Source organism: Girardinichthys multiradiatus, chromosome 5 (assembly GCF_021462225.1).
Source record: "Girardinichthys multiradiatus isolate DD_20200921_A chromosome 5, DD_fGirMul_XY1, whole genome shotgun sequence".
NCBI lineage: Eukaryota > Metazoa > Chordata > Actinopteri > Cyprinodontiformes > Goodeidae > Girardinichthys > Girardinichthys multiradiatus.
In genome coordinates, this window is record NC_061798.1 from 19681804 (window position 1) to 19697118 (window position 15315).

At 42.2% G+C, this 15315-nt stretch overlaps 1 protein-coding gene across 1 annotated transcript in view; it reads left to right on the forward strand.

The window, feature by feature from the left end:
• mxd4 (MAX dimerization protein 4) overlaps positions 1–15286 on the forward strand; it is a 32826-nt gene extending 17540 nt beyond the window's left edge. The window contains exons 4-6 of the mRNA XM_047364603.1: positions 6857–6971; positions 8712–8874; positions 10469–15286. Coding sequence (XP_047220559.1) covers positions 6857–6971; positions 8712–8874; positions 10469–10641 — 451 coding nt within the window. The 3' untranslated portion in view covers positions 10642–15286. The remainder of the gene's footprint in view (positions 1–6856; positions 6972–8711; positions 8875–10468) is intronic.
• Positions 15287–15315: the final 29 nt, after the last annotated feature.

Here is a 15315-nt window from a genome sequence, read left to right on the forward strand (position 1 = left end):
ATTCCCAAGCACGCCCAGTGGAAATTCCTGTTTGTTGCGTGGTAGTGTCACTACAACGTGTCAGCAGCACAGAAATACTACTATTTCCTGTACTTTACTCACGTTTTAATGTGTGCTGAAGTGTTTTTCTCTAATAAGGGAGAGCACGTTCAGGTTTCTGTTTACAGCCTGCATGTGAGAGTCAAGTCATGTCAGAGTGAGTTCCATGTTCCTGCAGTCATTGGTGGTGGTGGGGGGGCTCGTATCCATCTGCCTCACCTCTTTAGCTGTCACTGCTTACAGTGGGTGCGGCGTCTTCAATGACAGAAAGCAAACACGGCTCGTCCCAGGCAACTGACATTGTATATAGTGGTGATAAAAGCCTCTTGTGACTTGGGGTGTGTGTGTATTTCATGTCACTGACGTGGGCAGCATGGTGAACCAACCCTCCAGTTTCACATGAACTGCCTCAGTAATGTCGTATTGCTCTCACTTCTCTGAGATGAGGCACCGGCTTTGTGTTGAATGTAAACATGTCGCTGGTGGGCCCGGAGGGTGACAGGGAGACTAATGAAGGGCTGCTGAAGGGTTGCGTGTGTGTCGTTTCACCGCAGGGCCCCTGGGCAGGGTCCCTTACCAACCCTCCGACCTTCCCTCCCATCTGCCTCGTTCTCCTTGAGGAACCTGCCAACCAGATGTAGAGTTGCTTCTGTGGCAGCTTTAAATTCCAGGGCCCCTCGCTATGGTGATCTAAACTCACGCAACTCATGGGAAAATGTTTACAGAAGGTTTTTTTTGTTCACTTTTTTCATCTGAGTTGAACTGGTTCAGTTGAACTGAGTAAAACAGTTTTTTAGAAAGCAGCAAAGTCTTCTGAAATTCTAACATAAGAGTACAAAAAATAGTTACAGGGTGCATGAAATGGCAAATATGCAACATAAGAATGTTGAAATTAGTTGCATTAAGTTATGATTGTTAGCATAACTTTGATATTAGGAATATTTTCAATTGTAAATAAATTGTGATTTTAAGTTTAAAAGAATTTAGATTTAAATTTGATATTCAAAAACTTGAAAATGTAAAAATAGGCACATTCTTAATTAATTGTTATAAGTTTTGAGATTTACATTCTGTGGTAGAAATCATGTTCTCTTCGAGGCCCTCTGCTGGCCTGGAGGGCTTAATGAGCCACTTAGGTAGCGTGTAAACGTCATAGATAACCTAATTATAATTGTAATAGTCAATATGCAGTAGGAATAATTGTCATTTTTCTTTCTTTGAATAAAAGCAGTTACATTATTTAATTAAATACTGGTATTTTTACTGAAACTTTCAATTCTCATATTGGCTCATTTCTACTCAGATGACAAACTTTTCACTTTGGTACGCTACGTGTAAAAAATTTTGTTGTTGAGTCTTTTTCAACCCAGTCAGAGCTTATGTCTCGTAGGCTGTGGTGAAAACAACACCAGTACGTTCTCACATATCATCCTCTTTAACCTTAGCTGGAACATACCGAGCTAACTCTGGCAGTTGGAAGAAAAAAAAAAAACCAACGGAGATTCAGTTGACCTCTGACCTTCGTTCTCCAGGTTCGGCTCGGTGCCAGATGTGCCACTCCGTTGTGCATGCATGGGAAAAGGAATGCATTGCTTTAAGTTCATTAAACAGCTCAGTGAGTGACAGGTGAAGACTTGCTGTTTGCACTAGGTTGCCTTCTCATGCCCTATAGCTCTTGGTGGGCACACACAAAGCCGGCCTAGGACACTCTGCGTCCTGCGGGACCAGTGTGTTTAATGGTGTGTATCAGCAATCAGCAGCTAGCTCTTTTCTAAATATTTATGAAAGCACATCAGTATAAATTTGCAAGTTGCTGCAGTTTCTCTTAAGCAACAAAATAAGTTGTTTGTGTGAGCAGGTCTTATATGAAAAAACATAATCTGAACTCAGCAAAGTGAAAGTGCTCATCTACTGTTTAAATAATTTTTTCCACTTTAAGCGGTGTGTTGCCTTTTGAGTTCATTTTTCCTCCCTAGAGTCTTGGCTTTGTTTTGGCACCCAGTCCCTGATGGTGAGGAGGGGGGTAGTGAAGGCTAGAGGTTAAACACAAATCCTCCCGTGGTACTAAGCTTGTGAAAACAGTCAGGTGGTGATTTCTCTGCAAGTGCGACGACTAATCACCGCTGTCTTAGATTTTTGCTATTAACCCTCTGTGGTCCCTTCATTTTGTGCTCCGTTTGGGTCCCTTACATACAAAAACATTTTCCTTATTGACTTGACATGATAGAAATATGGATGAATTTTCTGAATTTCTGACCCCTAAACAGAATTGAAATTGTGGTGATGGTATGTAAAAATAATGCCAAACAGATGCAGATTGCTTCATTTAGTTTAATGAATCTTGAAGAAAATATAATGACATTTGCATCAACACTTCCTTGGTTGTGCCAAAATAAAAACAAAAATAAACACAACATGTCCCCAGAGGGTCAGATTGAAAACAGCTTGAGTATTGTGTCTTGTTTAAACTCATAGCTGGCCCTGACTAACTGGCACAAAAGCCCCATGCTGTTTGTATCCTGGTCTGACCCCAAACTGGAAAATTTGTTGTGACTCAGAACCACACAGGTCAGGCGGTGTAAACTATCAGGGACACGGCGATCACAGTCTTTGGGCGCCACTCATGGCACACCTGTTCCCGACGGTCTGATAAACATCGCGTGACCAGGGCTCGGTTTAGGAATAACAAACGTGAGGGAGTGAGGGTCCTAGCCCCCACCGCAAATCAGCTGTGCACTCTTGAGGAAAAACAGTAAGCGTGTCTCGTGACAGGGGAGCACATGCTGCTGCGAAGGGAGCTGTCAGAGACACAATGCTGGGTTGAACGAGATCCTGTCCTGTTGATATGCATCAGGAACACAAAGCTCCTCTTAAACAAAAAATGTTGCCATCATACCAGGAGAGTTCTTTGCAAGACACAATGACTAACAGGAGTTAGTTTGCATTTGTTGGTGTATAAAGCCGGATACTTTGGAACAAACCGGCCATTTCCCATCATCTCAAACCTGTACATTCCATTGTAGTCAAAAACGCTTTCATGTATTTTATTGTTATTTTATGTGATAGACTACAACCAAGTAGAGGATAATTATCTAGAGATTTATATGTGGGATGTGTGTTTTTTAAAATTCTGCACTAATAAAATCTGAAAAGTGCGTTGTCCGTTTGTATACAGCCTCTTATACCCCTAATGCAACCGTTACTTTCAGAAGTCGTTTATTTAGGTGACTTGATCAGAAGAAATGAAACTATTTGAACTGCATACTAAATGCTATTTGTGGTGGAAAACCTCGAACAAACCATTTCCATGGTGACACATTGGTGACGGCATTGTGCATTGGGGATACGTTTGTTTGCCTGGGAGAGGGAAACTGGTCATGCCATGGACATCTAGACTCTTCTCATCTTCATACCTCAACTTATGTATGTTTAAGTATATTTGTCCCCAACTTTAAATTGTAGGGTTAGTTTTTTTTTTTTATGGCACCTCTAGGAAACATGAATATGATCGTCCTCTGTGTTTTGTGATGTTTAGTTTCAAGTTGTCTCTACTGAATGTCATATACTAAGAAATGTGCAAAACAATTTTATTTCCTAAAAAGTCTGGACTTTCTTGGATTCTTTTATATAACAGACAAAGTGAGCAGCTTGGGTACCCCAAAAAAATTTAAATAAAAAGATAATGCAGTTTGACAGGCAGAAAATAGCATAATTGCTTTAAGAAGGAGATTGCTTGCCAAAGAGGTATTACCTGAATAATTCACATGTTTCAGCACGGTGTGCAGTGAATCTCTAAAAAAAGAAAGAAAGAAAGAAAGAAAGAACCTTCAGGCCTAAAACATGTCTGCTGTAGATATAAAATCATATCTTTAGGAAATAGAAAATAGGCCATTGTGTTAGAATGGCCTAACCCGAGCCTGAGTTCTAAACCGGTGTCACTACTTGACAAATTCCCATCTGTAGATTTGTAAAGCCGGTAGAGACATACCCCAAAGCCTTGCGGCTATAATTACAGCAAAAGATCAGGGAAGATTAATACAAATGCACACTACACTTTTCAGATTTTTATTTGTGAAAACTGTTCAAACCCAAAGTATGATTTTTCCCTCCACTTCACAGTTATGCACTACATATGTGGTCACATAAAATCCTAATAAAATAAATTAAAGTTTGTTGTGATGTGACAAAATGTGAAAATGTTCAGGGGGTTTTAATGCTTTTCCAAGTATGAAGTAATAAATGAGTTTTCTACAGGGGGAGGTGGATAGCCAGACAGATTGTTTGGGGAAACGCCTTGTTTTTGTTATTTTATCACGAGGGGGGGGGCATGATGATTGGCTCAAGTTACCCTTTGGATGATGCCTGGTGCAGCTGAGCACACTCCACTGAAAGAGCCCTTCTTTTCAACCCCAGAAAAAGTCACCCACCAACTCAGACCCCACTCCTGTTCCCAAAAAAAACACCCTTCTGCTGCAGACCCCCCGTTCCTTCCTGCCTGCTTCCCCTGGCTGCAGACCAAGCGCTTCATGTGGCTGGACTGGAGGCAGGCTGGGGATGGCCCCCTGCCCCTGACCTTAGAGGACACTTGTTTTCCAGTGGGATCAGGGTGTGTTGCTTTTGGCAGGGTGGAGCGGGAGTTGAAGGGGTTCGGTTCTGAGTTTTTTTTTTTTTTTTTCCCCAGGACCCATGGGGGATTAAAAGAGCAGGAGCACTTTCACACGGCCTCTTTCATGGAACACCTCCATACACCTGCAGAGAGCAGGCATTCGTTCATATTTCCTACACATTAACGCTCAAACCATATCCCTTAGAATTTAACAAGTCCTTTAAATTCAGGAAGTTAATTATGTTTAGACTCTCTTGCTGCCTGTGGGCTGTTTCTGATCAACTTCCATTCATAACAGACTGGTCCTGTGAAAAATGCAGGTGACACCCTTCCTGGAAAACATGGAGAAGACGTTTTTCCCAGGCGACACTTGTGTACTTGCTGAAGCTTCATGCTTCAACTTGCCCCAGCGAGCTTTGCTGCTCGGATTAGGTTTAGTGTGATGGTCAGAGGAGATCTCGCATTGTTGGGAATTTGTTTACCGTTCAGCTGGAGTTAGCCAAAGGAGCCAAAGGGAGAGAAAAGGAGGGGGGTGGAGAGCTCAGAACAAAGAAACTGTTCATGGACCTGCTTGACTAATGGAGGAATCTGAATGTACCCAGAACAGAGAAAGGGGGTACGCAGGTTCAGTCAATGTTGTGAATCATATACTGTATCAAGAGAAATTAGCTCTTCTTGCACTCACAGATTAACTCCGCCTTGTCCTTGCTATCACCTAAATAAACATCCTAATGGTGCATTCAGAGGACTGTTTACCCGAGGGTCCAGGGTTATTGGCCTGCAGGGCTTTGACCTGGATGCAAGGTTTTATAGGGTCACAATCTGCGTCTTGAATTCCCGTCAGCACTAAAGTCAATGGAACAGATGAAAATCTTATTGCTGCCATTTTGGGCAACATTTGAATTTAACACATTCTCCCTGCATCTTTGATAGCTATTATCCAAGCAGGTTTGACATTTTGATGTTGCTGGAAGATGGATAAAACCACTGTCAGGAAAACTGAATACCTTTGTAATACGTTGACCGAAACAGAAAATAAAAACCTTAGACGCTGTGTAGGTGTTGATGACAGTCTAGCATCCTGAATCACCTGTTCCTGGGCGATACTATCAGCCAGCAGTGACAATGATTTATTTTTTTCTGTAACACTTTTGTCAGACTCTTACTAGATGTTCAACCGATCTTCAGAGTAGGTGGGTGGGGTGAGTGTTTTGTCTGTAGGTGGTTTTGTGTTTTTGCTGCTTTGCCTGTTCATGAGGCATTTAAGGATTGCTAGTGTACAGTAGATGCATCACCTATCGCTATAGTCTCCCTAGGGTTGGGTAACCAGCCTGCACTCTGCTGCTTTACAGACATTCCTCTTCTACCTTACCAACTTCAGGCTTCAAATTCTTTCCTTAAAAAGAGTGATGGATTGCGCTTCTTCAGTTTCCACATCATGTCCGTCTGTGCTTTTTGCGAGCTGTAATATTTCCGAAGGCCGAATTTGTCTTGATCTGCAACAGGTGGGGGAGGGACAGAGCATACAACTGGAGAAGACCCCTTACACTTTTTTCTGGCATCTCATTAAAATAACTTAAAGCCTCAGAGACAGCATGATGTAGAAATGTTTGGGTTTTAAACAAGATTTTTTTTTACGCTGGGATAAGTTAATACTAGAAACCAGGTCATGCCTAAATGCATGTCACCAGAGATTCAACAAGCCATTTGCAACAGACCGTTCAGAATAAAGTATGTTCCAAAAGTAGTGGCTTTGTATTAAAATAATTAACCAAGGCCTTACCCTCTTACAGGATAAGAAATGAAAGCTTGGGTCAGATCTGCTGTAGATATGGAATATTTCCTAACGTGGCACAATTTCGACCACATCTGCTTGTTGTTGTGCTCAAGTAGCCTTTGTGAGCTTTAAACCAGCGTTACCACTGAGACTCAAGTCTACCTCAGCCATTTAAAACATGTCACGATCCAGCTCTGAGTTGCACATGAAGTGAAACCTTCAAAGTGTTAGCCATCATTGCTCAGGTTTTTGAGCACGAGATCAGGCCATGATTATCAGAGGACACGGGGAGCAAAGTTTGCTACGGCTGTTTAAGGACGGTGCTCTCGACCTCTGTGTGTCTGTGTGGGTTTGTGTTTCTGTGTCTTTGTGTGGGTGCACTCATGGTTTTCGACAGGTGCTGACTCATTTTGTTCTTGTGTGCTTGCTTGCAGACGTGCCAAGCTACGGCTCTACTTGGAGCAGTTGAAGAAGCTGGTGCCTTTGGGTCCAGACAGCACGAGACACACCACCCTGAGCCTGCTGAAAAGGGCCAAAATGCACATTAAGGTACTTATAGAGAGCAAAAAATAAATATCTGCGATTATAAGTTTTCTTTTTATTTACCAAAACTGCTAAATGTGCCATTTCAGACCGTCAGATATATCAGTAAAAATCTGTTTTATCAGCTAAATGCAAGGCCTTGCCCTAGATTTGTATATGGTTGACCAACAAAGAAGTAGTGCATAATTGTGGAATGGAAGCAGAATAACAGGTTTGTTTATCCTTTAAATAAAAATCTAAAACCCGCGGTGGGTATTTAACTCCATTTGTATTCTGATACCCCTAAATTAAACCCAACAAAACAGTTGATTTTCTTTCAAGGATTGCCTTGTGTTTATTATCATCCATCTTGTTTTAACTCCGACCAGCTTCCCCTGTCCCTGCTGTTGCACAACATTCCCGCAGCATGATGCTGCCACCACCATGTTTCCTAATGCACGTGACGTGTTCAGGATGTTCTCCAGTGTTAGTTTTCCACCACATATAGTGTTATACAAATATTGTATACACACTTTTCTCAAATGGATTCGTAAAACAATTTTAAAAAGCCATGTATCATTTTCATTTCAATTCACATCTGTGCACTGGTCTGTTCTAGTCTATTGCATAAAATCCCCCAAAAAAGCACTGAGGTTTGTGGTTGTAGCAAATTGTGTTCAAACAGTATAAATACGTTCGCAAGGCACTATTGACCTCCATAAAATGTCATGTAATTTGTACATCTGATTCCTGAGTTGTCCTTAGAAAATCCCCCAAAAATCCTGCTCTGTTTGTTTTGTGCCCTCTGTAGGTGTTGAACAGTTTTGCAATCTTTCAATCAGGATAGTTACAAAAAATACAAGACTGAACGGAAGAAAAATAAGCTTAACAGATGAGTCAAAAAAAGTGGACTGTTCAGAGGACTGGGTTGCTGATCTGCAGATAAGAAGATAATATGATGTTTGGTTTGTATAGAAGTAGCTCCTCTGTGGTTCACGACAATTTCAGATATGCTGTATGCACAAGAAGCAGAAATACAGAAAGGCTTAAGAAAGCTGTTCATGCACGGACCGTTTGGCTGCAGAAGACGACCTGCGCGTACAGTTTAGGTCATGCTGTACTGATCATGTTGTTTACAGGCAGCAACACTGTGGTTGGGTGGAAAATTCAAACGTCAAGAGTTTTAACCCTTCATTTCCTGTTTACCATGTCTGCTGAGACGCTGCATGCTGATTCTCGTTACTGTGTTGTGCCTTCTCATATCACTGGAGGCCTCAAGGCTCGGAGTGGCTTTGATTTACCACTGAAAGCTTTCAGATGCAAATGGGTGCAAAATATAACCCCACACAGAGTCAGAATTTGACTGTGGAGCTCATGTTTATTTTTGCCTTTCAACCTGGAAATATCGCTGCTTTATTGGCTTCAGCCAATACATTTGTTGGTGTGGAGCATCAATAACTTTGACAGAGGTGTGGTTGTAAGCAGATAGAAAACAAAACCTGCTTTTAAAAGATTTCTACTTCAGCAGCGGTGCCAATCATTTTGAGTTGCCATCAAAAACAAAATGTGTATTTCTGCAGCAGGACCCTGCGTCATCTTCATGTTGTTTTTCAATATTCTGTTTGGTTTTTCTCTTCCTTTGATTTATGTCCACTACACAGTTTTATTTTTGTGTATTCAGATAGAAGAGAATCTGAATGGGGCGGTGTTTGGCCAAGTGAAATTCTTTGCTCACTCTTGGCGTTTGTTTTTATGTTTTGTCTGCAGAAGCTGGAGGAGCAGGACAGGAAGGCTCTAAACGTGAAGGAGCAGCTTCAAAGAGAGCACCGCTACCTCAAACGCCGCCTTGAGCAGCTCTCTGTGTCGGGATCCGTGGAGCGCATCCGCACCGACAGCATGGGCTCCACCATTTCCACCGATTCAGAGCAAGGTACAGCAACGTTTCACAGAGGAAATCAGAGAGTTCAAGCAATAAAAACCAAAGTATGTTTATCCCCGATACTGCAAGCCAGGGGGCACTTCATTTAACCTGTGCTATAATAATGTGCATTTACTGTACCCTGGAAAGGTATTCATTTTCACTTGAACATGTTCACATTTTGTGATAATACAACTGCTATCGGTAATGTATTTTATTGGGATGTTACCTGGGAAGAAGCAGTCCAAAACACTGTCTGACAATCAGAGGCCAAATTCAACAGTGTGTTTTAATTATTGGTGAACTTGACAGGTAATAAGAATCTAGTACTATTCGGTCCGAGGTAAAGTGAATAATTTCTAATCAATGATTGTAGTGATATGATCTAATGTTAGTCCAGAATTTTGTAATGAAAAATGTGTAGGAATAGTCCCATTTTCAGTCTGTGACAAATCAGGTAATGTGCATGTAAACGCAAAACTCTGTGTGGAAGAAAAGTGACACAGCACATCACTTTGAATACACAATCACTACAACTATGAGACGTGGTGGCAAATCATGCTGTTGGGATATTACATACATGGCTTTCCTGTTAGTTTGCGAGTTTATTTGTGGTAATTTTTAAAAACCATGTATAATTTTTCGTCCACTTCACAATCGTGCACTACTTTGTGTCGGTTAATTACATAAAATCCCAAAAAATCAGACTGAAGTTTGCAGCTGTAACGTGACAACATGTGAAGAAGTTCAAAGGGGATGAATACTTTTGTTGTGTAACGTATGTGCCGTGTACCTGCTTATGGCAACACCCAGGCGCACTCTACAGAGATCAGCATGATCAGACAGTTATCCCCAACCTTGTTGGCAGGTTAGTCCCCCCTGGGGTTAAAAGGTTAACACCTCAGATTACAGATAAACAAGCGTTCCATAGCTACTGATGAAGGGGAGGAGAAAGCTTGTGTCTGTGTTTTAGGTAAAAGCTATGTGGTCCACTGCGTGCCGGAGCACATGTGGTGTCAGCTGCAGAAATAACGGACAATCTGAGGTCAGACTCTGGTTTTATATGTGAAAAAAAATGGCATATCTCAAGAGAAGCCAGAAGAGCCAGTTGTATTGATGAACAGGTGTTCAGAGATAAGAAGGTTGTCATTGTTGTCAGCTTCACACCACTCCAAGCTCAAACGCTTCAGTGTTTTGGTTACATCACTTGTATGAACGTTTCTAGAGTAGTTTGTTTGATGAGAATATGCAATGTTTCTTATGGAGGGGTTCCAAATCTCCTCATGTCAGGATGGGAAGCTACTGGTTGACTGGTACGCTACATTTTAAAGCGAGCCTGATGTCAAAGAGTTCACTGAAATGCTTAGCTTTAGGTGATTTTAGTGTGTTTACCAATCCTGCATGAGGTAAACATATGCAGTTTTTTATCCATGCATGGGGATTACCTGCAGGAGCACAAATATCTTCTTGTTGCTCAGAATTAAAGGCAGCCCAAATCCAGGTTAAGTCCACAGGCACAGCTGGCTTCCCTCACAGGTACACTATATGCCACAGTCGGGTGGAAATTCACTTTTTTCTTATTATCTTCTTGTGTTTGTGCGAACAGAGGTGGACATCGAGGGCATGGAGTTCACCCCGGGTGAGGCAGACAGCGTAGACAGCATCAGCGACGGCGAGGAAGAGGAGGAGGAGGAGGACCACTACAGCGTCCAGAGCAGCTCTAGCGACACCAGCTACACAGCCGCACATTCCCACAGACTGCAGCCGCATCACTGTTAGGCACCTTCCATTGCTCAAACAACCAGTTCCCCCCACCCTTTTTGCTTTCCTTTCTGATACCCCAACAGCGCCCGCTACCTGCATCAGACCAGTCCACAACGGCGGTACAGCTTCCACCTGTCCCAGGCCACGACTCTGCAGGCCGACATGCTAGCCGAGCCCTTCCTGGCACTCCTCACCCCTAATCATTGATCTCTCCCTAATGTATCCTGCCTCCGATACGCCCTGTCCTCACAGCCCCTTCTAACCTAGAGTTGCTGCAGGCTCAGATAGTGCAGAGTTTATGGTTTTTCTATCTGATAATTCTGCGGGGGTAAAGGTGAACAGCTTTGACCTGGTAATTGCTTCATGCAAACTTCAGTCATCTTCCAGAGGCAATAGTACTTGGACAAGGCTTTGCACTAAAAAGAAAAGCACTTCTGTTTGCGCAGCAATACATGCAACATTAGGACCTCAAAAGTCATTCTCATCTAACGGCATCATCCATTTAATCATAAATAGAAAAATGACTGTTGCATAAGATCTGTAGGTGTCTTGAAACATTCTGCCTACAAATGAAAGGACAATGGCTTTAAATCTGCTTTCAAATGAGTAAATTGTGTTTGGTAATAACATTTGGAGAGAGTACCTACCTAGATTTAACATCTTGGTGAGACGTATCTCCTCAGGTTGTACAGATGCCAAGCCAAGCTCAGAAATGCCTCTCTGAAGTAGCTACAGTGCCTCACAAAAAGCATTTATACTGCTTCTAATGAAAAGGTTCCAGGGGTGTGAACACTTTTCGGAGGCCCTGCAGAGGCCTGCAAAGGAGCACCGCCAAATCTTTCATCACACCCTGACCTGCCAGTCGAGAAGCATTGACCCTTTCATTTTTTATATCTTCATCATGTCCTGAATGCACAGCCAGGTTGCCATAAGCGTGCAACACGCATTTGAACTTTTATTTTTGTTTTTTTCCCCAGAACCTCTTTTGATGGTCAGTTCATCTTTCTATAAAGAAGACAGGAGAAACGTCAGAGCTGCAGCAGAGCAGAAACAGTGTAAATCAGTGTAAATAATCCAGTTACTGTCCTTATCTACACGTCGCCATTTGGTTGGGTCGCCTAACCACTAACGCCACACTACTGACCACTACACTATACTACCAGATGGTGTGGATGGACTACTAAGTCAGAGAGAAAAAAAAGAAGGAAGGAGTTGTCCTACAACTATAAAAACTCAAATCTCGTGTGTTTTTTTTTTTCTTCTTCTCAGTAGCTAATTGATGTAGCAATAAGAGGATTCCTCTTAAGTTTTGAAGTGATCCTGGTGGACCACGAGTTATTGTTATTGGGAGATTTTTTTTGTCGTGTTTTATTCCTTGTAAGCCTTTAGATGGTAAGCTGTCCTTCGCATCGGATTCACTAACTGATCCTGACCCGTCAGCACAGCACCATCTAACATTAAATGGTAGAAAGATTCTCTGCAGCTCTGTCGCTTCGCTTGCATTTACAGAGTTCGATTAGCAGGTCAAAGCTGGCACATCAAAGTGGAAAAAAATGGAACAAATGATCATCTTTCAGTTTCTCTAAAACAAGAAATCTTCTCTTCTCTGCTCACTGTTACTTTTTAACCCTCCCGGTTTTTGTGGGTGAAGTCCCCCCCCCCCGTATTTGACTGTAACTCATGCACAGTAGTGGCTTTGGATGGACGAGGTGCTGCTGTTGCTCTCTGACGGTGTTAGCAATCAGTAGCCCCCTCACCCACCCAGCCCCCGGCCTCTTGCAGTGTAGAGCTTGGCACTTTAAAAAACAGAAAAGCAGCCCGTCCACTACAGCGGGTGGGTCTGACCAAAAAAACACAAAACATTATATATATAAAAAAAAAAAAAAAACTGGAAAGAAAAGAAGCTACTCGTCACTCAAAGTGAAACCAGCTAGTGTGGTCTATTTTTCTTGTACTGAGTTTTGTATTATATTTTCCTAAATGTTCTCTAAAGCTGAAAAAAAGGACAAAAAAAGAGTGAGTATATCTATATCTATAAATATATATCTATATAAGAGATGGACAGACAGGAAGCCAGGCTTGTTGAGGGGAGAGTCGGGGCAGGGGAGCTCATACACTGGCTCCCTCTCTCTTGGGTGACTCCTGCTGTCATTCTGTGCCTTGGTGAGCCTTCCTCCTCCTCCTCCTCCTCCTCCTCCTCCTTACCTCCCCAACTCAGGTCACACTCCCCCTCCTTGTCTTCTCAACACTTCCACAAGCAGAGCGGCCTCGGGATGACCTCAGAATCCCCCCGCCGCCTCTTGGTGTCTGCTCGGAGCCACCGCCGCACCCTGCACGCTGTCCAGGACACCCCCCTCCCCCAGCCGCCTCTGTCATGAAAATAAACAAAAAGACACACTGGTGACCTCCCATGGCAGCTTCCAGTCGCCCCCCACCTCCTTCATCGAATGGACACCAGCGGGGCTCTAAACGTCTGGCCTTGAAGCTTGTTCATCTTTTTTTTTTTTTTTTTTTACAATTATTGTATGTTGACTAAATGTTTGTTCTGCGGGAGCCAACCGGGAGAGGAGCGATAAAACAATAATCCAATCAATGGCAGCTTAAGGTGTTATCCTCCGAGCTCCCAGGTGGACCGTCCCAAACTGAAAAAAAAGTAGTGTCACCCATCAGTCAGGGGGACTTCTCAACTCACAGCAATATGACCATCTTGTGCTTTCAGACAAGGGAGGGTGGGCAGGTGCTTAAGACAAGCAGGTGGTTTATTTTTGCTTTTACTCTGTGGTGCATTTATGGTGACCAACACTTTTGTTTGTTTATTTTTTACCTCCTATCTGCACTCTCTCCGCACACCGCAGGAGGGCAAAAAAAAAAAAAAAATAACCCCAGGTAAAATGTCTTTTCTTTTGGTCATAAAGAGTTTACATTCATGTCAGAGCATTTGTACATGACTGTTTGTAGCAAAACAAAACAAACAAATGAAAAAAAGGTGTCCTTGTTGGTCAAAATGAACAACTGAGTACACTATTATTAAAGGCATCGGACGATTCTCTCGCACAGAACCTCCTGTATGAAAAGAGACGTGGATGGAGCGAGTAGAGAGCCAGATATGAGATTATAACGTTTTAGTTCTGTCATTGAAACATAGCACACACACTCAGGACGAGTGGTTACTGAGCAGCTGACTGGACATGTCGACATTATGGTTGAGTTTTAAAAGGTGGGGCGGTGTGGACGGGAGTTCCTGTAATGATGTGCCTTGTGAAAAAAAAAAACAATTTTCCTTACAAAGCAGAGATTGTAGTACTTAAAGACGGTCTATGTATGTGTAGGCATGGGCCATTGACTGGTATTGACGTTTTAAAAAGTTATGGTTTCAAAACTGGAAAATCTTCCGTCACAAAATAGAAATGGCTTCTTCGGACCAATACAGTTTCCTTCATTTATGACATGCCGATTCAATTTCAACCAATCCATTGTTTTTCTTAGGACTATAAAGGACTGTTGACAGAAGTAGTACTTTTGAATCCAAAAGAACATGAAGGATATTTCAAGTCTCTGACTGATTGATTGATTGATTGATTGATACAAGTCCTTTTTGATTGATTGATTGATACAAGTCCTTTTTGATTGATTGATTGATACAAGTCCTTTTAATGAGGTGGCGATCAAGGGGAAATTAGCCGATACTGAAATCTGGACGATTTATCTATTGGTGGATCTCCAATTGAAAGTCCCTTTAAATGAAATGCCTGAAGAAATGCTGGAGTGACTGGAGTTTCCTGCAGCTAGAGTGGCATAACGTTACCACCTGTTACTGCACACTGCTAGTCAGATGATTGAAAACAAGGCTACACTGTTTTTCTCATGAGATAGACAACTCTGGTTGTAGTTAAATTAAAGCAGTTAGATCGTGTTTGATATTTTTGTGTTAGAACCTCTCTATTTTTTTCTTAATGTTTTTCCTGATGTGACAATATCTTGACTGGCCCATGCCTACATTCGTGTTGCTGTTGGACAGAAATTAGGTTCGGTGTGGCGCGTTTCTGCAAAACCTGTAGGTAGGTATGGAAATTTCTGCAGGATCGGACAAAAAGGACACCATGGTCAGACTTCAAAATCGAGTCAAATCTGCTGCTGCTTTTAAAATCCACACAATGACTTCCATTATAAATATTATTCCTGCCAAACAAAGTCACTTTTATTCCTTCCATGATTAATTAGAATTTGTCATGTAATGCAACGTGGATAGCTTTAACTACCCTTTAGGCTTTAGGTCAGCTTTCCAGTTTCTGCACTTTTTAGCCTTCATCTCTTTTCCTTTTAATTCGCATCTCCACACATGGAGCTAGAACCCTCCAGAGCAACATCCACCAAGAGGATGCCTGGCTCGGGATTTAGTACAGAGGACGATGGAGAAACCGTCGGGGACTGACGTGCTGAGCAGAGGAGGGAGAGTTCTGTGCCAGAGACCTGTGAAATATGTTCCTTTATAGAGGATGTGTAATTTGCATACAGAAGATGTTATTAAATTCCTTTTGTTTTTGTTTTGTTCGTATGAGTGCGTGTACACGAGTACCTGGTGCTGGCTACATTTTAGCAAACACTTGAAGGTATTGTGTATAGTCTCATTGTATTATAATTAAAATGTTTTCTACATAAACGTCTTGCTGTGACTTATTCATGCCTGCA